General features: G+C 44.3%; 1 protein-coding gene across 1 annotated transcript in view; it reads right to left on the bottom strand.

Annotated features, from left to right (window-relative positions):
• Positions 1–22,569, bottom strand: part of mast1a (microtubule associated serine/threonine kinase 1a) — a gene marked incomplete at both ends in the record, with an annotated part of 58,653 nt that overhangs the window by 11,089 nt on the left and 24,995 nt on the right. The window contains 12 exons of the mRNA XM_079219255.1: positions 1,356–1,494; positions 1,986–2,194; positions 3,429–3,505; positions 3,675–3,733; positions 5,281–5,413; positions 8,873–8,974; positions 9,076–9,285; positions 10,823–10,898; positions 12,881–13,041; positions 16,993–17,065; positions 17,484–17,555; positions 18,716–18,808. Coding sequence (XP_079075381.1) covers positions 1,356–1,494; positions 1,986–2,194; positions 3,429–3,505; positions 3,675–3,733; positions 5,281–5,413; positions 8,873–8,974; positions 9,076–9,285; positions 10,823–10,898; positions 12,881–13,041; positions 16,993–17,065; positions 17,484–17,555; positions 18,716–18,808 — 1,404 coding nt within the window. The remainder of the gene's footprint in view (positions 1–1,355; positions 1,495–1,985; positions 2,195–3,428; positions 3,506–3,674; positions 3,734–5,280; positions 5,414–8,872; positions 8,975–9,075; positions 9,286–10,822; positions 10,899–12,880; positions 13,042–16,992; positions 17,066–17,483; positions 17,556–18,715; positions 18,809–22,569) is intronic.

Raw genomic sequence — 22,569 nt, 5'->3', positions numbered from 1 at the left:
GTTTTACTGTTATAGAGCGCAGATCCTGCTCAATACGCCGGGAGGGAGGTGCTTAAGTGGAGGTATGGACACGTGAGAGCGGCGCGCTGCAGACGGATGCACAAAGAAACCAAACATCGAGGCAGAGATGGACCCTGGAGGATTTCGGTGTACTTCTCTGCCTGCGTCAGTTTGCTAACATAAATGAACTGACACTAACCGAGCTCAGTGCACGGGAGCAAGAAGAAGCACTGGAGCAGACCTGAGGGAGGCTGCTGCAGGGAAGGCCTCGCCTCCTCTTTCTGAGCGGCAACCGAGGCATGCAGACATGCTGAGGGCTGTTAGTAGCTGTAGCCACAAGGCTAAATGTCCATTAAATCCCCTCAACCTAAAAACAAAGACTTTTACCAGTCCTACCCGTGTCATGACAACTACATTAGATTCCATGAATACTTCATATATATATATATATATATATATATATATATATATATATATATATATATATATATATATATATATATATATATGTCCTATTTCAAGGGAGTGTGCCAAACAGTTCTCATTTTAATGTGGACTGGACACCAGACAATCATTTCAAAACAGCATTAATAGATTTCCCCCCTCATAAATTAATGTTTACAATGTTCACTGAGGGAATAAATTGAGTGAGAAGTTGGGTACATTTTCTCATTCTACTTCTAAACAATCAGACTTCTTTTTTGCAACCAGAGGAGTCGCCCCCTGCTGGCCACTAGAAAGAATGCAGATTCAAGGCACTTCCTCATTGGCTTTACTCTTCAGACCTGGAGGGATGCCGCATGCTCTCTAGCAGCAGCTCAACTATGTTCACCAGCTGATAACTGTCTGCTGTTGGGTGCCAGGCAGGTTGTGATGAGTGATATACCATAAAAGTCGGGTTATACGCCGCTACTACCTTCGGTCATTGTCCCCATTTGCACCCCGCTGTAGCCAGCTGGCACTCATGCTAGTTCCGCGCTAACTTCCGCTAGCTCTCCGCTAACTTCTGCTAGCTCCCCGCTAACTTCTGCTAGCTCTCCGCTAACTTTTGCTAGCTCTCCGCTAACTTCTGCTAGCTCCCCGCTAACTTCCGCTAGCTCCCCGACAACCACCAAAGGTAGGGACCAGCCCCGGCTCTACACCCGACTTGGGCAGAGGGGACTCGGACAGTAGCAGCAGCAGCGGGGAGCTAGTAGCAGCGCTAGCTAGTGCTGCTACTAGCTTGCTACAGCGGGACACTGACCGGAGGTAGTAGTAATATATATATATATATATATATATATATATATATATATATATATATATATATATATATATATATATATTAATGGATTGGTGCAGCTGTGAACACTCACTTGTCAGGTTTGAGGTCTCTATGGACGATGCCATAGTTGTGCAGGTATTCCAGGGCTAAAACGGTCTCAGCGAAGTACATCCTTGCCAGCTCCACAGGCAGAGCCCCGATGTTCTTCAGCAAAGTGGCACAGTCCCCACCTGAGAACAGAAACACCACAAGTTGAAGTGTGTGAGTGGATTTATTCATGTCATATTTGAGAAATTCAGGAGAGGCAGTGTTGAATGAAAACTATCCAGATAAACGTCTCAATATGTGACTCATAATAACAGTGTTCCTCGTTTCTTTTGGCCTGTAATCGATTTAAAGCCCGTTTGTCATCACACGAGTCACTCAAACTACCCATCATGCCTCAGCGTGAGAAAGCTGCCGCCTCAGTGTCCTGCATCTGCTGCCCTTGTTCGACTTTCATGGCGGAGAATGAAATAAGAGTCTCGTCTCCGGCATATTACTTTAATTTTCCTGAATGTGAGCGGATAAAATAATTATCGGCTGTTCAGGAGACCAGCTGACACTTTTATCCAAAGTTAAATAAAATGTCCTCACCCACTCAAGAGTGCCCTCATGAATCATAAAACACCTTTTCAGGTCAAGCCCTCTGTGTAATAAGAGAAAAGTCGGACTCCCTCACCCTCAACATATTCCATGACCATGCACAGATGTCTCCGCGTCTCGAAGGAGCAGAACATGGAGACGACGAACGGATTCTCCGCGAAGGTGAGGATGTCCCGCTCCACGAAGGCCTGCTGGATCTGGTTCCTCAGGATCAGATTCTGCTTGTTGATCTTTTTCATGGCAAAGCGCTGACGCGTCTCCCGGTGTCGCACCAGGTAGACGGCACTGGAGAGAAGGTGAGACAGGAGAGCCGAGAGTGAAACCTGAAGGGACTGGTGGTGCCGAGGTGGAGGAGAGAAAGCAAGGGCGAGGTCAGAGGTGGGAAAACTCTGAGGCCGCATGTTACGCTGTGAAAATCCCCAATGATTGCTTGGAAGGATTTCTTTTTGTATGTGTCGTGCTAAATATATACGATCCATCCCAAGTGTTCTTAGCGACCATTCAAAGCCGGAAGAAAAACATGAAGAACATAACATACAATAACACTTAACAATAATATTATATATGTTATATGCACACACTTATATAATCTCAGGTCAAAAATATAGAAATAATTGATGCAGCACATGGCGGACGTTCACCCTGATATTGGCGCTTCTTCATCCTCCAGGCTTCCTCATCTAACCGGATAAATGCTTCATGCAAATAATGAAGTGCGTTGTCCGTGTTTTAAAAATAAAAATCTGCTTCTTTACTTATCTCGCTAAACAATACATAGCATCATTCTGATAATCAGTGAACATTCAACATACCTTTCTGTTTCAGTTTGCAAGACGCCACAGCGCCCAGAAAGCAATAATAAAGTCTGTAGCGCAGCCGTCAACCACGGCTCGTGAAGCCCATCAACTGTCAAACTTGGCAGCGCTGATCAAATATGAATCAAGATTTTGTAACTGTATTGCCTTTTTTCAACCTCAAATGTTTTTCAGGGACATATTTCACCGCTCTGATCAGCTGTGAAATGAGAAAGTTTGTGACCATGTTGAAAACCAAACACTGGAGAACACTTTCTCCAAGGAGGCCGAGGACCCCGATTCCTTTCACACTCCATCTGTCTCATGTACTCCTGACCGGCTGTCAGCCTTTTTAAAAACCAAAGTTACCAACTGCAGCTTTAACATATCGTTGGGTTTCCTACTGACTGAATCAGAATGGTTTTAAAATGGATTCTTTCATTCAAAGCAGCTGGTTTATAGCGATGGAAACATCTTTTACTATTATCATCATCGGGTCGATTCTGTAGTAGCAGTGGTATTATTGGGATAGTTTCATGTGTTGCATCTTTTATTGATCTTTTGTTTTTATCAGTTCTTCATGAAGCATTATATGACACTGACCTTGAAAACACTCACTGTCCCAAACCCCATTACTGTCTCCCACATTGTTTTGAGCTTAAGACCAGATTTGTTCCTGATATCATTTCTATGAGGCGTCAAAGAGGTTTCAATCCATCGCTTACCCATAAGCCCCATTGCTGATCAGCTTGATGCTCTGGAAATCTTCTTCACTCGGTGGCTTGAAGGTTCTCCCTTTTCCCTGGTGACACAATTTAAAATCAAAATTCATATCGACCACAAAGGCTGTTCAAATGAAATGATCAAATGTCGTTGTGTCTTTGATGATTGAATGTCTGTGCGTGTGTTTTCTGAATGTCCGTGTGTGTGTGTGTGTGTGTGTGTGTGCCAGGTATTTGTTTGCTCCTCACCTCTGCCGAGTCATCGGTCTCTGGCGTGTGTGGACCCTCACTGTCGTAGCCGCTGATTTCTGTTGAGAGACATGTTAGTTAACGAGCAAACCTGGTGTCCAAAAGGAAAACGCTTCAAGCCAAAGCCCCGGGCCTCCCACGCCGCTGTGAGCCCACAACAGAAGAAAATTGGCATCTTAAACAAAACGGATGAAGGGACGAACGTGTCAGATCACAGAGAGAAAAAGCTAAAATAGCGTCTCCCTATTCTTTCTTCTTGCCTCCTCCAGCGGTCCGTCCCTCTCACTTTGTACCGTCTCCCTCCCAGAGCAGCGCCAGCGGCTAATTTCCAGTGTTCTTCCACTCTCGTATGTGACAGCTGCTGGAACACACTGATTACAGCGCTGTGTTTTGTCGAAGCAGGGAAATAAGTGACTGATAATTAACTTTGCGAAGCGTTTGCGAAGCCGCTCTGTGGATATTAGCTTCATGTATAATAAAACTCACTGAGCTGACACTCGGTTTTTCTCTCCGCCGCTGAAAACAACCGATCTTGACAGCGACCTCTGTGAGGAGCCGAGGAAAGGGAAGTGCGAACGTGTGCGAGCAGCTACGTGGGAGCGTGCATGTGTGTGTGTCGATGCAATGACGGTGTAGGTGCAAAAGAAAGTGCAAGATGGAGATATCAAGTGGCACATTGTTAGCAGAGATGAGAGAGAAAGGCCTGGCAGGCGCATTCATCATGAATTAAGAGATAAAATGGCCGAGGGTCATTGTGAGGAGTCATTCAGGGTCACTTAACCCATCGGCTGATGAACAGCTCCTGATGGATGAGACCGGGAGCGGCTGAGCAGACATGAAGAAGAGATGGGAGCCACGGTGATTAATGAAAGACGGCGATGTCACCGCGCCGCCAGCCGGCAAACGATCCGGCCGGTCTCATCTCGTGCATCCTGGTGCTGAACAACCAGGAGGAGCTGATCGATAGCGTGACCCTTAGAGAGCCACGCACACCGGTTTCTGTCACGTAGAAGCAGTGCACAGTCGGGAACCTGAAGATGTATTTGAGATGCAGCTCAGCGCTGTGTGTCAAGTTGTTCTCGTCGTAAATCATAAATAAAAATCAATCAATTCGTTCCAAGAAATTGCGAAAGGGAACATTACTTAGAACGTTTTGATGGAAGTTTGGGATCGGCATTCTCACTCATGCCTCATCAAATGTTGCGGCAATGTCTTTGACACAGATTGAGTGCTACATTTAACAAAATAGCACATTAAGACGCCCAACACCTTGAGGAACACCATATAGAAATCCATGCTGGGATTAGGTATGTAAACAGCTTGATGATTGGAAATGTCTTGACATTTCTTGAGCAATTGAGCTACAGTAAGGTCAGCGGGTCACAGAGGGTTAATTAATGCAGGGACGATCAACGTCTGATATGTAAGACAACCGCACCCCAACTAGACAACTGCCTTGACTTTATTGTCTGTGAGTATCTGTACAGTAGAGGAAGCGTCAGCCTCAGAAAAACACTAATAGTGCAACACGGCCACTTCTTAAATATAACAAGAAAGCCAGCCAACGTCTCACAGGAGAAGTGAAGGCTTTCTCTCCGTCTCTTACCCTCCAGCGGGTCTCTGGTCAGCCCCAACTGGCTGATGATGTATCGAGGGATGTCTGCCTTCATCAGTTGTCCCTCCTTGGCGTGGTCCTCCGCTGCCTCCAGCAGATGGTAGAACTCCTCAGGGTTGAACTCCTATCAATGGAGGGGAAACATTTAAGGACCAAAGGAGGCAATTTAAATATGAATAAGGCTTAAACTGTCACAGCTGAAGATCCACCAGTGAAGTCATCACTGCTCATTTAACTCTCAGCAGTCGAAGTCCACAACGGCAGAGTTTTAACACCTTCAGGTTTTAAACACCTAGAAGACATGTCGACTCTGGAAGTGAACTCACGAAACTCAAATCAGCCCCTGTCAACGCCAGATGATAGCCACTTAAAAATCAACACTCGCTACTCCTGAAGTGTTTGATGTGTGGGAAGATTTCATGAAACACATTTTCATGTGAGATCAAGAGGACGGTTTTAGGGGCTGAGGTTTCTTTTCTCAACGATGCCGAATTATTGTTATGGCATTTTTTGATACTCCAAAATATCTGCATCAGCGACAAAAATCCAGTATCGGTCGACAACGATACGTTCAGCATATTGAATGAATGAATGAATGAATGAATGAATGAATGAATATGTACTGTATTAATCCCCGAGGGGAAATTTGGTGTTGAAGTAGCAGCAATTTACAGACAAAAATAAGATATAAAAACAACAGGGATGAAAGATATAGCCAACAATAGCAATAATAATAATAATAATAATAATATAATATATATAATAATAAAAAATAAAATAAAATATCTGGGGTGAAAGAAAAAAACGAAAAATAAAGAAATTAAACGTAAAAAGTGCAAAAATGCAAAGTATGTATGTGTATAGTAAGTGTGTGAGGTGTAAATAAAACAAACAATAAACAAACAATAGGGAGTGCAAAAATGCAAATGATGTATGTAAGTATATGAAGTGTGAAGTGTAGATAAACATAAACGTGACTTAAAAGAGAAGGTACCACAGTACATCACGATAATGATTATTTCTTACAGCAGGTTAATGCACCATGACGACTAACGTCCTAGTTAGCAAAAAAAAAACAATATGTGATGACTGAACTTGTATTAAATTGTGTTACCTCTCATGAATGCGTTTCGGTAATTCCAGGTGCGCCTAATTCATAATCACCAAAACGGGAATTTACTTCACAAATTCATGACCAACCAGCGCTACGGGGCTGTTAGACAAACCCAATCAGTGTTAATACACCTCCCAACTTTAAATTGCTTTCTTGAAACAGTCTTTTTTTCTCCCCCCCGCCATGAAACAGTCTTCTGTGGTGTCCTGTGGGAGTCTGTTTCATTCCTGTTGGTGGAATAACATTTTGATTAGAAAGCAGAGCCCGGGGCAGCCGGGATCATTCCCTTCCTCCCCTGCTCTCTCATATCTGCTCCCCTCGACCGGAAAAAAAGAGAGAGAGGGAGAGCAGGGAGAAGGGGAATTAACCTGCCTCTCTGATAGCTTGCTCCGCTCTAGGATAATATCCCCGCAGCTAACCGCCTGCTGTCTGCGTGACATTTTCACCAAATCACAACTCGCTGCCGACTTGAATGCTAAGTGAATCCGGAGCCCGCGGACATCATTTTATCTGTGTGCGCGTCTCTCCCTCTCTAACCTAAAAAGGCGGCGAGGATCTGAAGTCCCCTCCCTCCGCATCCGGCCTGACCCCGTCGACCTCCTCTGACGGTCGCCTTGGCAACGGAAAGAAGAGCCAGGGGGCGGCCGGAGACGAACACACGAGGCCATCAATCAGGGAGCCGGGATCCAGGTACCGTGCATACGGAGAGGCTGGTTATTACTCGGTAAGTGGTAGTGAGTTGTGATCCGTGTGTGTCAACATGTCAAGGCTCTGTCTCCTCGCTGAGGAGATCGACAAGGAAGCGGGGGAGGAGGGAATATCTCGCAGTTCTGGGTAAAGTTGGAAAAATATCCTGCGGCAATGAGCTCATGCTCTTCTGCCGCTACGGAGATGTGCAGTGTGTCTGATGACACAGCTGTAAAACATACAGTGACCTCTGCTGCATAATACATTCAAATCCAATGTATCAAGAATGCTGAATGTTTACTGGAAGCAGGTGCAGCTTAGCAGCCGTTTTTGCAAGGGGGTCGAAGTGATTACGCAACACAAGTGCAAAAAGTCAACTAAATGAGAAATCATACCAGAGACTTTCTGCTCATGAAAGAGTTCGTTTGCAGCACAGACTGTAAGTGGAAGTATTCACCCGGGCGGTTTTGAGGCCTTCAGTTCGCCATTTTGGCCGTCGCCATCTTGTTTTTTTGCAACCAGACGTGACACAAACATTTTCCCGTTAACTTTGATGAACTGAAAACCCACTGTGAAAGAGTTAAAAGCTCTGATAAAAACACAGACGGCTTGGTATCCACCTGTCAATCACAAGCCCCGCCCTAAAGCATACCCTGCCACACTTTCTTGTGTCTGAGTACAATACACTAATATCTACTCAAGTTCTTCTAAAGGCAGCAAAAAAACTCAAATTACTATATGAATCACTCTTGAATAAACAAGGTGGGTTGACGTCTTTTTGTTCGAGCAGCTGAAATGGAGGACTAAATGTTTGTGTACATACTAATGTATGAAAGGCAGCAACAGATGCTCTCTGTTACTAGAGGGGGTATTATGAGAATATTCTCAACTATACGGTTTATGAAGAGAATCGGAAGTTCAGTCAGGAAGAATCTCTTTACATTCCTTTATATCCTTTTCATTCATAATCTCTCAGTCACTTTAAATTAACCAACCAGATTCTGCAGTTTCCTTGAAGCCAATCACGTCGTTGCTGTCAAACTTTAAACATGTTCTCCTCTCTGCTGCCGTCGGTTGTCATTTCAGCTCAAATCGGATGCGACCCTCCTCCACCCTTCATCACCTCCCGTCAGCATCACAGTCACGTGCTCTTCATCCATCAACTCCCCTCATCACCATCATCACCAGTGTCTGGACTCCAGGGGGGATTCAGCCTCATCTGACCTCAGCATCACTTCCCCTCTGCTATCCTACTTCAGGATGTCCAATCGCCAAAGACTTTGCACTATTAAAATGTTATGCATAAGTAATGCTTTATTGTTCAAATCCAAAGAAGTATCTCCCGATTGAACTATATTTACTTATGTATTCTTTCTGTTTTGCAGCAATGGCTAGTTGTGTACCAGCTTTGGGTCTACATTTGTGTTGCTAATTTGCCGTAATTTAAGTTTATTGTTTCTACTCTGTAAAGATCTGATTTTCTTGTCTCTGTTTAAAAAGATTGCATCCAGGTATGTTTTCATGGAGAATATAAATAAATAAATCTCCTTTATCTCATATCCCTGTACAATTTGCAATGTAAAAAAGATTGTATAAGCCTTACAGTCCATCCCTCTTAGGAGTGAAAACCTGTGTGTCAGCGCTTCAGACTCAATGCACACTTCTCTTTCTGCTCATGCTTAAGTTGACCCTCCATCCACATGTGCGAGGACGAGAGTCTTTTTCCCAGCAGATGAAGCAAAACACTGAGAATTAAAAAGGATCTTGGAGATGGGGACTCACCAAACACTCGAGGAGCCTGGCTGGACGAGATATGATGATGAAGAGCTTTTTTACCAGCTCGATGACGAAGGTGAGCTCCGAACTCTCGGAGCGCTCGTAGGCCTGAGAGCGAGGCGGAGACAGGCAGACAGAGGGACAGGTCAGTCAGACGTGTGTTGGCGCCCGTATTATTGTTAATGCTAGGCTCCGCCTCCGCGACTCACGTCATTCAGCAGCTTCTCCAGGTTCTCCTGCAGCTCGCAGAAGTAGACGCTGGTGATGAGACCCTCACGCGACTTTGTCAGGCAGTCCCTGGACAGCTCGGCTACCTGGTGGTGGATGAAGCTGAGGACGCCGTCGGCCAGTGGCAGCACACTCTCCGGGCAGAAGTTGTGGAGGAACTCCGCCAGCCTCTCCTCCATCTGAGCCGTGGCCTGAGGGAATACAAGATGGCGGTTAGCAGTCCGTTGCTACGTAGCTTGTACCAAAACGTTTTCCACGGCCCACACATCGAGCCGTTTCTCAACACCTGCGATGGCTGATGTGTCAGCCGTGAAGCACAATCCCATCTGTGACTTCTGTATGGCACATTTGTGTGTGTGTGTGTGTGTGTGTGTGTGTTGTACAGCTGTCAATTGATGCATACAAACAACTATTTCAGGTACGCAACTGCTAATTAACCTCCTTGTAATGGCGGCGAGAATGCATGTGTTGAGCCTTTATGCGCTGTGTGTGTGAAGCCTTGTTAGCACTGCTTCACAATGCATTACTGTGAATGATCACATGATGCTGGCACTGGTGTGAGTGTGTGTGTGACATACATTTCCCTCTTCATAGAAAGTAGTAGTTTCTCTCATGTTGTGTGTTTACCTCCCAGCATATACCACGCGCAGGCGGTAACGCGAGCTAACCTCAAGGAGGCTAGCTCGCGGTTCGATGATGCGCTGGCCCCCGGAGCAAGCTACGTGAGCTAATTGATTTTGTGCTCATGATCGGTGACTCATAGGTCGGGTCGAGCATCTCAGACGTGGACGGCCTCCAGGAGTTTTCACACACTGCGGTGTCAACGGCTCACCGAGAGCGGTGAAATCAAATCTCCGAGGCCGCCCTCCCACCGAGAGCTGTCTTTATGACGGAGGTCGGAGACGAGCGGTAAGCCTCTTTGATAGTAACAAGAGATTCAAGGATGACAGCTTTGTACAGCAGGCTCGGGGTGTATGACGTACAACAAAGGCCCTGTGGTCGGGAGTAAAAACTGGGACGCTCCAGTTAGATGGGATACATCGGTCATTTCAAAAGACTGGGTCACGACCCACAGGAGGGTCTCATGAAGGTCGGCGTATAAATTTCTCTCATCGTCTTTTATTTAAGGTTTATATCAGCAGGACACCTTCAAGTATTCTTCTGATAATTGCAGCCTATGCTTATAATATTGAATCTTATATAAAAAGGCTAGCGTTCATTCTGTTTATTTTACTGATGAGAGAAAAAAGTAAGTCTGTTAACTCCACCTAAATGTATTTATTATACGTCATTCATAAAGTATGCAACACACATATACATTTTTTATAACAAGTGCATAAAACAAAGTTGTTATTTATCGTTTTAAATGAATGTCTGCTTTATCTGTTCAAGGTAATGCAGGAAAAAACTATCATGAAAGTTTGTCGATGCACAAATCCGCTCTTCTCATAATGTATAGAGAAGGCTTGGTGTGAATTGGGTCGCGATGGTTTGTTATCTTTAAAAAGATATACACCAGCTAGCAAGTACTGTCTCTGATTGTTAGTGTTGTTTACTTGATGTTCTGGACGTCAGAAAAAAGTTCTGAATCCTGCCGTTACAAATAATGAACATCATCCAAATTCCATGTCATTAGGCCGCTGACTGCATGCATATTGCCTGTGTGTGTATTTGGCGTGTGCACGGATGCAGAGGTTACACTCGTGTACTTGTTTGTGTGAGGCTGACCTTGGGGAAGCGCTCCTTGTAGACATGGTTCATCATCACTATTTCATTGTCATAGCAGGATGGAGAGCGCCCCGGGCTGCAGAGAGACAGACACACAGAGCAGGAGAGTGATGAACAGCGCTGAGACGCAACTCTGTGTTTTTCACTTAAATGAAGGAACAATTCTCCGCTTCCCCCCATGTCCATCCTGTCTGGACATTATGCTAATCCAGCGATCTGAAATTCAGTTCCTCTAATGGATCCGGTGCACTGCATGGGTTACTGACGTCAGACAGGCACAAATAAATCCACAAGTACACTTTCCTACACACAAAATCAACATGTGGCCTTTAAAAACTCAAACAGCGCTGAATTCACAAAAGCATATTGGGGGAAGATTTCTAGTGGAAAAGATGTGATATGAATAGAAATAATGAGGCATGTCAAGGTACACAATAAAGGCATTCTGCGAACTGAAGTCACAAGATAGGAGATTATCTAGGGCAGCGGCGGCTGAGGAGCTTAATATGAAAACTGAATACTGATAAGTAGTGACGTATAATGCAGCGGGGAGGCTATAATAGGTGTGGTTGGAGGCGGCGTACGCCAGAGACTTCCGCTAATAGAGAAACTGCTGCGCTCTGGAGAGGCTCAAAGATCTGGAGGGTGGACTGATACTGATCTAATAATAGTGGTGGAGGTATAGAAATACATTAGGAGCAGGCCGGTCATGGCGGCGGCCATTTCTATGTGTACCATTGGACTGTAGCAGGCTAACTGCAGTATAAAGTAAAGAAACGACTCACCAAGGGGAGTTTTGCAGAAACGCCATGAAGGAGCAGTGCAGTAGTAATGTAGAGAGCCAGAGTAGATGAGTAAAAACGGATTTTAAAAGTTACTGCTTCATCCACACACTCTTGTCATAGCGTAGAAAAGCACATTGCTTTCGCCAGAAGAATGACAACTTTGTTCTTCTCTTTTTGTGTAACGAGCGCAGCACTAAACATGGTGGAATTAGCACGCTAGCTAACTAGCCAGCTGTACGCTAGTTAGCTAGCTTGTTAATTCCACAATGAGTTAATGCAACACAGATACTTCACAGATAGGGTCCGTTTATTATTGGTTTTGGTCTTTTCATGGGATTTGTTGGCAAAAATATTGAATATCATTAGACTTATTCTTCAATAACTAGTAAATATTGGCTCCACATTGATCTATTCCAATATAAAAATGCAGCATACGCATTCATGTTATACTCCAATAAAATAATATATATGTTGTATATATGTTGGATACTTCAAGTATATCTTCCTACTAATGAATTATTCAGTACTTTATTTATGTTGTATTTTATAGTGTAGCACTTAGTAAAAGGATCTGAATACTTCCTCTACTGTGAAAGTAGTATTCACTAATGTATATGTAGATTTACATGAGCAGTATTTTCAACCCGCCTCATTCAGAAATCAAAGGATACGGACAAATATTGTCTTCAATGAAATAAAGAGTTAAAGAACGGAGTCTCTCCTCGCAATGACAGCTGCAGAAAATGAGGCATCCAACAGCACTGCCAAATACATAATAGAGCATCCACAATAACAGGTGAATTATACAAGACAAAGGCCTGTGCTCTAAATAAAAGATGGAGAGCCCTCTGCATCCACTTCCAGGCAGATTGAAGTTGTTCCTGCACAGTAATTTCCCCATTCATAATATTAAAGGGCAGCCTAATGTCCTTCCATGTAAGCTTGACATGATGAATTTTGATTGCCCTTGTTTATTTTCTCTCCACAAATCAACTGCTTCCGAAAAAAAGGCTATGGACAATGTTGGCAGCACCTTCTGTAGTCAGAAAACAACCCCATTAAACAATGAATCGTGAATGTTTTGCATGAGGAGAGAAATGTCACAGTATACTGGAAGCTACTTCCTGCTACTAGAAGAAACCAGCATCTTAGTGGACCCGTCTTATATCTCCCAGGGAGGAGTCGCACGTGGGAAGGTTGGCTGGCTGCCAAGTTGCTCCCATTCATTTGCCCGACCTGTCTTTTGCCCGTGACCCGGCGTGCTCTCTCTCACCTGAGGCTTCGAGAGCGCGGGCGGACGTGCGGCGAGCGTCGGCCCCCGTCGTCGTCCGTGATGCTCTCGGTGCTGCCAAAGTGCTTGGACAGGAAGTGCAGCTCGTCCATGGTCGGCTGGAAGGGCAGCTGGTGCAGACGCTCCTGGGATGAGCTGGATGACTGGAGAGACACGGGAAAAGGAGACAAGGTTAAACTGTGCACCGCTCTCGGTTACATCTCTGTGAAAAGCTTCAACAGCAGCACCGTGAATAGTTTACAAGTCAGACATCCGGTGATGGAGAGGAGGAGAAGAAAGATAGCAAAGAGCGCCTTAATCGATGTGGTGGCGATAAGAGAAGAGAAGAAGAAAAGGAAGAAGAAGGAGAAGAAGAAAGCACAAGGTGTACTATGAGTGGGTGGAAAGAGCTGAAACTAAAAAGCAACTCACTTAAAAGAACAAGGAAGAAAAGAAGAGAGAGAGAAGTGGAGAAAAATATCCAGAAGGAGTTAGTGTAGGAGGGCAAAACAGAATGATGTGGACTGAACACCAGAGCAAAAAGACTGCAGGGAATGAAAGAGTCACTCCACCTAAAAGTTGATTTAACCCTTTAAACAAAACACTTTTCCTTAGTGCAGGAGAAGGAAAAACCAGCCCGGATCAATGGGAGGCTTAATGAACACGTCTCCCAGTGGGACGCCATGTTGGATCGGGCCACACAACGATTTCTGCAGTAAAGATCCATTAGAGGCTCTATTCAGGTCTTAGCCACTTGCAAAGCTGCAGAAAAGCAAGTTGTGAATGCAGTCCGGTCAATCCATCAATAATCAATTAAGAAGCTCCCTGGAGACACAGAGGGCCAGGAGACTGAGGCAAATGCCACTGGATGTGAGGGTTTTTGTCAGGGATATAAAAACCAGTCTCATATCCGTCTCACTCCTTGGTGCAGGTCCATTTGTTTACTTGCGACCAGTCAGAGCGTCTGAGTCACTCTGACTGAAGAGGTGCGTGGCAAGTCTGAGAGGAAATAGGAATGGAGGAACTTCACTTTTAGAGAGTCATCATCTTCATAATAAGCTATTTTCCGATGACGGTGTATCATCTGTCAGTCGGCGTCAACAGTTCTGTAATCTTTTGAAGCCTAGTTTGTATTTGCACATATATGTACTAATACAATAATATGAGTGTAAAGTGACAATTTCTAGCACTTTCACTTTTTCATATTTCTTTTTCATATTTATAACAGAATGTGAAATTAGTTTCTGTATGTTTTCCCTAAAAGTAAACATGTTTAAAGCATCCGTACGCGTCAAAACTGTATTCAGTTCTTTTTTTTGTAAACAGACACATTTCTACACCAGTTTTTTTTAATCATTATTTGCATCTGCATTTCTGTGTCTCATTATTATTTAATAATAAAGGTCTGTTCATTTAATTTTGTTTAAATGTTTAGGCCTAACTGTTTTTTGGCAAAGTGGAAATAAACTGTATATCAAAATATAGCTTCTTCACGGCACACAGGGATTTTCAGCGTCACGTTACATATTTTTACTAAAAAGACTAAAAAGAAACGCGTTTCTGGTAAATGACGAAGGTTGTTCCTTTGTTTATCTGACCTAGCTGATTTTAACGAGCTGCTGGATTGAGATCAACAAAATATGAACTTGTGAGTGATCTGACGGTTGCATTTGCGCTGGTGTGAAACTGTGGCGCCCAATCAGCTGCAGAGTTCATCGCCTCGCAGATATCCAGCAAAAGGAAAATTAGAACCGTGAAGTTCGACTGTTTCCTTCACCCGTCACCTTTTAATTCTCCGTGCTTCCTCCACCTTCTATCCGTGCGTTCCCTCCACTTTCCTGCATAAATTTGGTTCATATCTACATCTTCATTTAACACACACACACACACACACACACACACACACACACACATCCTACTTTCATCTGCTCTGTTCAGTATGCAAGGGTCCTGATGTAACTAATCAAGCGAGTAATGGCCCGTGTAAGAACTAGCAGAGCGCTGAAACCTGGCAGGACGGAGGGGATGGAGGGGACGGAGGGGATGGAAGGGACGGAGGCGGAGCGGTGGACGCTGAGGCAGAGACAACCGTCTTCCAACTCATCGACCGGTAAAAAGAGATCAATGAGTCTATATGCGCCGCTGTGAAGGAGGCGCATCGGGAGGAAGTCAGTGAGAGGAAATGATGCGTGAAGAGCAGAGGAAGCCTTGGCGTCCGTAGACGGCATGGCAGTGTACACGGGTTGGATTATGAGTCAACACCTCGCCTCCACCTGAGCGCCAAACACATTAAGGTCCATTTCTCAAATGGACTATTTACCAAATGGGCCTTGGCAGAGTTCATTTGTCTGAGTGAGTCTCTTATGCTTCACTCAGACAAAAGGGAACATTGTTTTTGTTTTTTTGTCCCTCTGTTTGCTCCAAAACACGTTTCACTTCCACCTACACTCTCTTTTATTTGTCTCTGTTGTCTCTCTTTACCATCCATCTCCGCTGCTGGGGATGAAGTAATGGAGGGAGAAATAGTTACTGGAACAGGGAAGAAATTGGTTACATTTCATTTCCATTATCCCTGCTCCACTTCTTCTTCTTGCCCCCCCAGAGAGGCCAATACCTAAATCAGGTCGATCATATCTTAGCAACTGATGCGCTATTTTTAGTTCGGCTTTACATGTGAAGCATGTTCTTCAGCGATAAAATGCTTTGAAATAATCAAAGACTCACAGCGGCGAGCACAAAGCGAAGGAACACACACGTGTGTGTTTGGGAATGCGTGGCATTAAGCTGAAAGCGTGGCGTGTAATTGTCTCAAAGCGGAGCGAGACCAAAGTGGAACATGCAACTTTTAGAACGTGAATTTAGAAGCAGATTTAATGCGTGGAAATATATGCAAATGAATTATTTGAGAGAGATACATATTCATGCAGAGGATATAAAAACCAGAGTCATCAATTTAGAAATAGATGAAAATAACTTCACGTATATTTTGGGGTGTTGATTTCATGACTACGCAGCTAAATTATCAAGAGAAAAAAAAGGCAGATCCCACACTTTAGAGACTTCCTTTTCTCTTGTTCTCTCTCTGGAAATGAAAGAACATGCAGTGTTTGATCTTCAAGAGTTTTCTTTCGTTGCGCTGTGGAGAGAAGGAACTCTTTGTGAAACCAGCGGCCTCACAGTTTACGTCAGAGCACTGTTCACGGGACTGCTGCTACAGTCTTTGACAAAATCCACAGGGTTCCTTGGTATTTAATCAAAGGAGAACCCTTTCTTGTTCCTGGTAGAACACATCATACAACCCAACATAAAGGGTTACACGTAGAACCATCGGTGAAAGGCTACACCCAGAACACCCTAATTCGAAGTTCTACAGAGAACCCTTCTATGATGCAATTGTTCTCCCCAGAAACCTCTCCGGAGGCTGTATCCAGAACCGTTCCACCTTCTAAGGGTGCAATCAAGATATGGGGTTCTACCAATAAGGGTTCCCCACCCAGGGGATTCTACAAAGAACCTTTTATATTCCATGGGTTTCACCTAGAACCCACCCAGAGGGTTCTCTTTTAACAGCCATGCTTTCAACAACTCAAGAAAACTCCTTCTTCCAAACAGGATTAGTGGATGAACAAGGGTTCTTAATGGAACCCTAATTCCTACAAATAACCCTTGAAAGGGTTCTTCAGAAGCAATCCTTCATGAAGAACCCGTTTGGAACCCTCGTTTCTAAGCGTGTACACTCTGGTGTCCTCTGGTGTTTGATAGCCAGTGTGTAGTGTTACAAGGACACACGTAGTCAGCTCCATCCTTCATTTGAGAAAGCATACGGTGTCTGCTGCGGTGGTAATGAACAGATGAAGGACAGGCTGCTTGTGCTTGTGATGCGTGTGACCTCCTAACGGGAGAATTTAAAGAAAACACACTTGCAGGCTCTTAAAATTCAGTGTCACGAGGTTGAAGGTTCAGAGTCTCGCTCAAAGACACTTTGACCGCTCTCCTGGTGATTCCTGTCTTTTGTCCTCAAGAAGACGAGGTGTGCCAAAGTGCTGATAAATAAATGGAACGTGAAATGATTGCATTTGGAGCGTGCGCGGCTTTCTCCGTCCTCTCAAGCTCACCGTTGAACTGGGTGTATTGGTGCCATATCCTGAGGAAGGCAGAGAAGCCAGGGACCATCTACGACCATCAGCCCTGGAGGGAAAAACAGATAAAAGACGGAAAACGGATCAACTCCAATATCGGTTTCTATTTTGGTCCCTCCAAACAACACAGTTATACTGAAGCAATCCCACCACCTTCACTTCCTTTTTATCCAATTACACGTTTGTTCCCTTTTATTCCTCTCTCCCCTCCGGCCTCCTCCAGTCTGACACTTCCTCTGAGTGAGTGATGAGGGACACACATTTGGGCCAAATTCTGGCACCTCACCTCCTTCATCTGGGTCTGCTGTCAGGCCTCTGTCGCACGGACACTTGTGTGGGTGTGTTCCCTGAAGAGTTTTTGCTTCGTGCGCGTGAGGGTAAAAATAATCCGCTATACCAATTCCACTCGGCTACTTCGCGCTTTGTGCATGTGTGACTTATTGTGTGAATAAAGGAGGGATGCCAACCTGCGAGAGGAGGCGAAGGAGAAGTGGGCGGGTCCGCTCGGTGAGAAGTTGCGCGGGCTGTCCAGCGGACTGCTTCCTGTTGAAACACATATGGACGAGCAGAGCAGAAAACATACACTGTGGGTTAGAGGAGATAAGATAAGATAAGATAATCCTTTATTAGTCCCGCAGTGGGGAAATTGCAGAATTACAGCAGCCTTGCACACAAGAGAGACACATAGTAAAAACAATCAAGTAATATAAACAAAAATAACAATAAACAGTAGTAAAAAAAACAGTAGAGAGAAGAAAACAGTAGCAATTGGGCAGGATAACTAAACCGAAAGTCATTTTATCAGGAATACCAGGGGTGGGCCCTCAAATGTTGATCTCTGAGTCATTGAGACACTTAAAACGTCCACTCCCAATTACAGTGATACTGGATCTGTTGTATGCAATTAAATTACTCTATTGATACATTAAACAATAAGCTAAATTGACAGTTCACCCCAAAATATAAAATTCCTATTTTTCCTCTTTTGTAGTGCTATTTATCAATCTAGATAGCTCTGGTGTGAGTTACCCAGTGTTGAACACTCAAACGCCACAGAGCTTATTGCACTACTATGACAACGAGCAACTGTGAGCGGAGACTTTCACCGTAGATTGTGGCTCTTGGCCTGCCCTGAAAGGTGCGCAATTCAGAGCATTAATATAGCAGCAAACAACTATTTGCTACCTGAGGAGAGAATGAAGTCACTCGTCTTCGCTGTGTGTCGCTACCTCAGCTTCTCTGTGCAACCGCTGCGTTCGTGGTTTACATTATCACCTTCCCGTAGTGATGTCACAGCGTACCGACACAACCAGGGGTTCACGTCTACATCACTGCAGCAAGGTGAGAATTTAAATAACTTGAGATTTCAAATTGACCTTTTAAGCTAATCGTTTTAAGAGTTCGACCCAAAAATATCAAGATTCTGTGTGAAGATTAGTTTAAACCTGCTGTGACTTAGATTTCATGTCACATGACACCCAAAAGCTGTGAGAATAGCCGACTACATTAATTTCTCATTTATTTCTGTAACTCAAAAATCCTGCAATAGAAAGTTAACAAATGTATTACAGCATGCAGCCCAGTCCCACTGAGAGAGTAGACAACGAGGAACAGTTAAACTGCTGCAAATGCTCCTTTTAAAGTCTTTCTACACAACTTTTATGCATCTCTTTTCTTACATCACTGAATGGTGTCACACTGACCTATGTGTCCGGGCAGTGGGGAGTGCGGCCGCGGCAGGGTGGGCGACGTGCTGGTCAGGATGAGGCTCTTCCTGTTGCTGGTTCTGCAGCTTGAACACAAACGAGCACAAAGAGCACGTCAATACTTGTCTTCATTAAATTCTCCTGTCAGATGATAGCTGACAGACACACACACACACACACACACACACACACACAAACTGAGTGACCCACAGGTTAATAAGGAGACTGTGACTGTTTGGCTTTGAGTCTGTTTGCTTACTTGTCACCTTGAGTAAATGTATAGCTACAGTAGAGTATGTGTGCATGCGTTTATATGTTGAGGGCAGTGAGTCTGCACACGTGTGTGTGTGTGTGTGTGTGTGCATGTGGCAGGCTATAATATAGGACTTTATTGATGTCCGCCCACCCACAGTGGAGAGCAACAAAGCAACAAAGATTTTTTTTTGTAATTTCCTCTCGGTCCAGCTGCCATGAAATATAACGGCAGGAGTGATCAGGCGACGGAGGGATGGAGAGACAGCCGGAGAGGAAGAAAAGCAGCAGGGAGGGCAGGTACGGACCACAATAAAGGCCTGAAATCATTGCGCCATAAAAAGCTCTGCTCCTGCTGCCACCGCTGGATGTGTTGCACAAAAGGAAAGCTGCACACGCTTTACGGCCTTACACACCAGCTCCTATGTTTTCAGGTGTTACGCTTTTTGGGATCCACCTGTCAGAGCGGATTTCCGCAGCGCAGGACCACAACTGCCGAGCAGCCGAGCTTGTTTGCTGCGCGTTGCATCAGCCAGCAGCGCTGCTCTCTTGATGTATTGTCCCTCGATCAATAATCTATATCCTCCCTCACCTCCTCCTCCTCTTTTTGAGGCGAGCACATCAAAACCCCATGGCGGGGTTTTATCGGTGGCGGTGCGTCTCTGCGGGCGCCAGCTTGTACTCAACCTCGCAGAACAGAGGGAGAGCATTTTGAAATATTTAAGGGAAATGCATTAGCTTTCGGATGGAGGGCTGGAAGTGGCTTAACACCATCCTCTGCTGCAGCTCTCTGGAAGAGGAGGACCGGGGGGGATAAAAGTAAAGAGACAGTCTAGTCCACTGATTTCCTTTCTGTGTCACATTTTTCTTTCTCTTCGCTCCTTAACCTGCAGCCACATTCTCATCGCCGCGGGTCCTCAATCGAAAGCAGAATCACTTGAGCATACGCCAGTCGAGCTTCACTCAGCACATATTGTTAGCTTTTGATTCACGATTCATCACATCTACAGCAGCTCGACTCCGCCGGTGATTCACTTTGAGGCGGAGCGTCTGGCGCTCCAAACCGCACATTTAACGCCTGCCTGCCGAGCTCATGTGACTTTTTCCTGCTCGTTATGTTCATGTCTTTTAATTTTTCCCTCTTTGTTCCCTTTCTGCTTCGTCCTTCCTCGAAATGAACTCGCGAGTAATGAATAATTGAAACGTGTGAAGTCCAGAGAACTCGTTCTTTCGCTCTAACTCCCCTTTTCAGGGTAATAGAGTCGACTAAACTATTAAAAGACAGTAACAGAATGAAAACCCACCAGGGCAAAGCAATCTAATCTTCCCACAAAGCCAGAAGCCGCTTGCAGCCACTGTGTTTTATAACATTGTTATCTTAAATGAATGCTGTAAAAGGGCATCTTGCCCAAAGCATTTTGTACTGTAAAAAAAGAAAAAAGCTTAAATAGGAGTGCTGCTCTTTACGCGATACTCCAGCAGACACACACACTCACGACCAGCAAAGGTCACGTTGGAGTTCTGCTGCTCGTATTCCTGCGACAGAGAGGAGGACAAACATCTGGATGAGCTCACTGTTAGTAATGTTGTACTCAACATTACTAACTTATTTTGTTTTGGGTCATTTAGAAAAGTTAAAGGAGTGACTTTGGGCACTTTTACCAATACACATATGTATGTATATATGTATGTATGTATACATACATATATCTATGTATGTATATAGACATATATATATAAATACATATACATATATATGTAAATACATGTATATATGTAAATACGTATATATATGTAAATACATATATAATGTATGTATATATGCACATACAGGGCTGTGCGGTATACCAGTTTCAGTACGGTATGAATTGTTCATATACCGTCATACCGGTCGTCGCTGTTTGGCAGCAACAACATTTAATGTTCACAGCTTGAAGCTGAAGAGCAGCGGACCGAGCTCCTTACGTCTCATGTTAACTCACTTGACTCATGTTGTGCAAGAAATGACATTGCCAAAAGGCATGCTGGGTAAATGACACCGCCCACACAAGGAAGTCTTTTCTTGTGCAGGAAGAAGTCTTTTCCTGTGCAGCAAAGTGGGCGGGCTTTACCCATCATGCATTTTGGCGATGTAATTTCTTGCACACCCTGAGTCAACTTCTATCCGTGAGACGTAAGTAGCTCAGAACGCTGTACACAAATCTGTGACTGTAAACATTAAATGTTGCTGCCACTACAGCAGCGCATGCGCCACTAGTATCAAGGGATTCCCCATGGTCCTAAATCCCTCCATGTTTAGCTCCCTATGTACCAATCAAAACAGCTGCTGGCCAGTTGCAAGCGAGTGGCGGGCCTTTTCGACGTCAATAAATTAATGTGTTTATTTGGAGAAAAAAATACCGTGATATACCGTGAAACCGCCAGAATCCTACAAAATACCGTGATATGAATTTTTGGCCATACCGCCCAGCCCTATATACATACATAATATATACATACATATGTATATATATATGTATGTATATATTTATATATATACATACATATATATATATATATATATATATATATATATATACACATACATACATACATACATACATAATATGTACATATATATGCAGCTATACTACAATATGACAACATAATACATATAAAGACTATAATCTTAGTAACTGGAAATACCTTTTTTTAATAATGTGTCCATATAACTCTTAAAGAATAAAGAGTGAAATCATCAGAAAAGAAGAGCAACATTTTAAGGAGGGGTTCTCATTAATCCTTGCCCTGAAATCCGGGGCCACATAATGAGCCGCCACAGCGCTGGCAGTGAGTGAAGGTTACAGGACGGGATATAGGTGGCTGTAAGGAATTATGACTAACATGCGGCAGGTTCACTGGACTGGAAACGCAAAGAAGATAAGAGAGTTGGGAATGTGTGTGTGTGTGTGTGTGTGTGTCTTCATATGAGTGTGTGTGTCTTCGTGTGTGTGTGTTAATGTGACTTTAAATCGCTCTGTCACGGTAATGGTCATGCAGCCTGGGCTCATCCTGCCTCAATCTGGTTAAGAAGGTGTGTGTGCGTGTGTGTGTGTGTGTGCGTGTGCGTCTGTGTGTGTGTGTGTGTGTGTGTGTGTGTGTGTGTGTAAGAGAGCGATAGAGACAGTTAGTATGCTGCACATCGCCGTCTTTGAATCATAAATCTGAAGCCGTCTCTCGTTTTCGCGGTCAAACACAAACACCTTGTCGCTTTACAGCCAAACAAGCCGGCACTACATCACGCACCCGCCCTCCTCTGCTGCCGGCCAGCTGCTGGTGTTTGGATTCATTCGCTCACCCGCTCACGCATAAATGAATTTTGAACAGCAGAGCCGAAAGCTTTGCCGAAAAACCAGACGCTTTCCTTTAAAATATTCAAACCCATTCGGATCCAATTAGGTTAATCAAGACCAGATTATTGCCCATCCATAATGAATTGACCCAAAGAGGAAGGAGAAGACAGATGAAGAGGGACGAGGACGTGAGGGGGAGAGAGGGGGGGGTAGGATGTGGGATGTGCGTTGCCGTGGCAACACATCGAGAGTCACACTCAAAG

Source organism: Taurulus bubalis, assembly GCF_910589615.1.
Source record: "Taurulus bubalis genome assembly, chromosome: 6".
Classification (NCBI taxonomy): domain Eukaryota; kingdom Metazoa; phylum Chordata; class Actinopteri; order Perciformes; family Cottidae; genus Taurulus; species Taurulus bubalis.
This window is presented reverse-complemented; position numbering and strand designations above follow the sequence as displayed.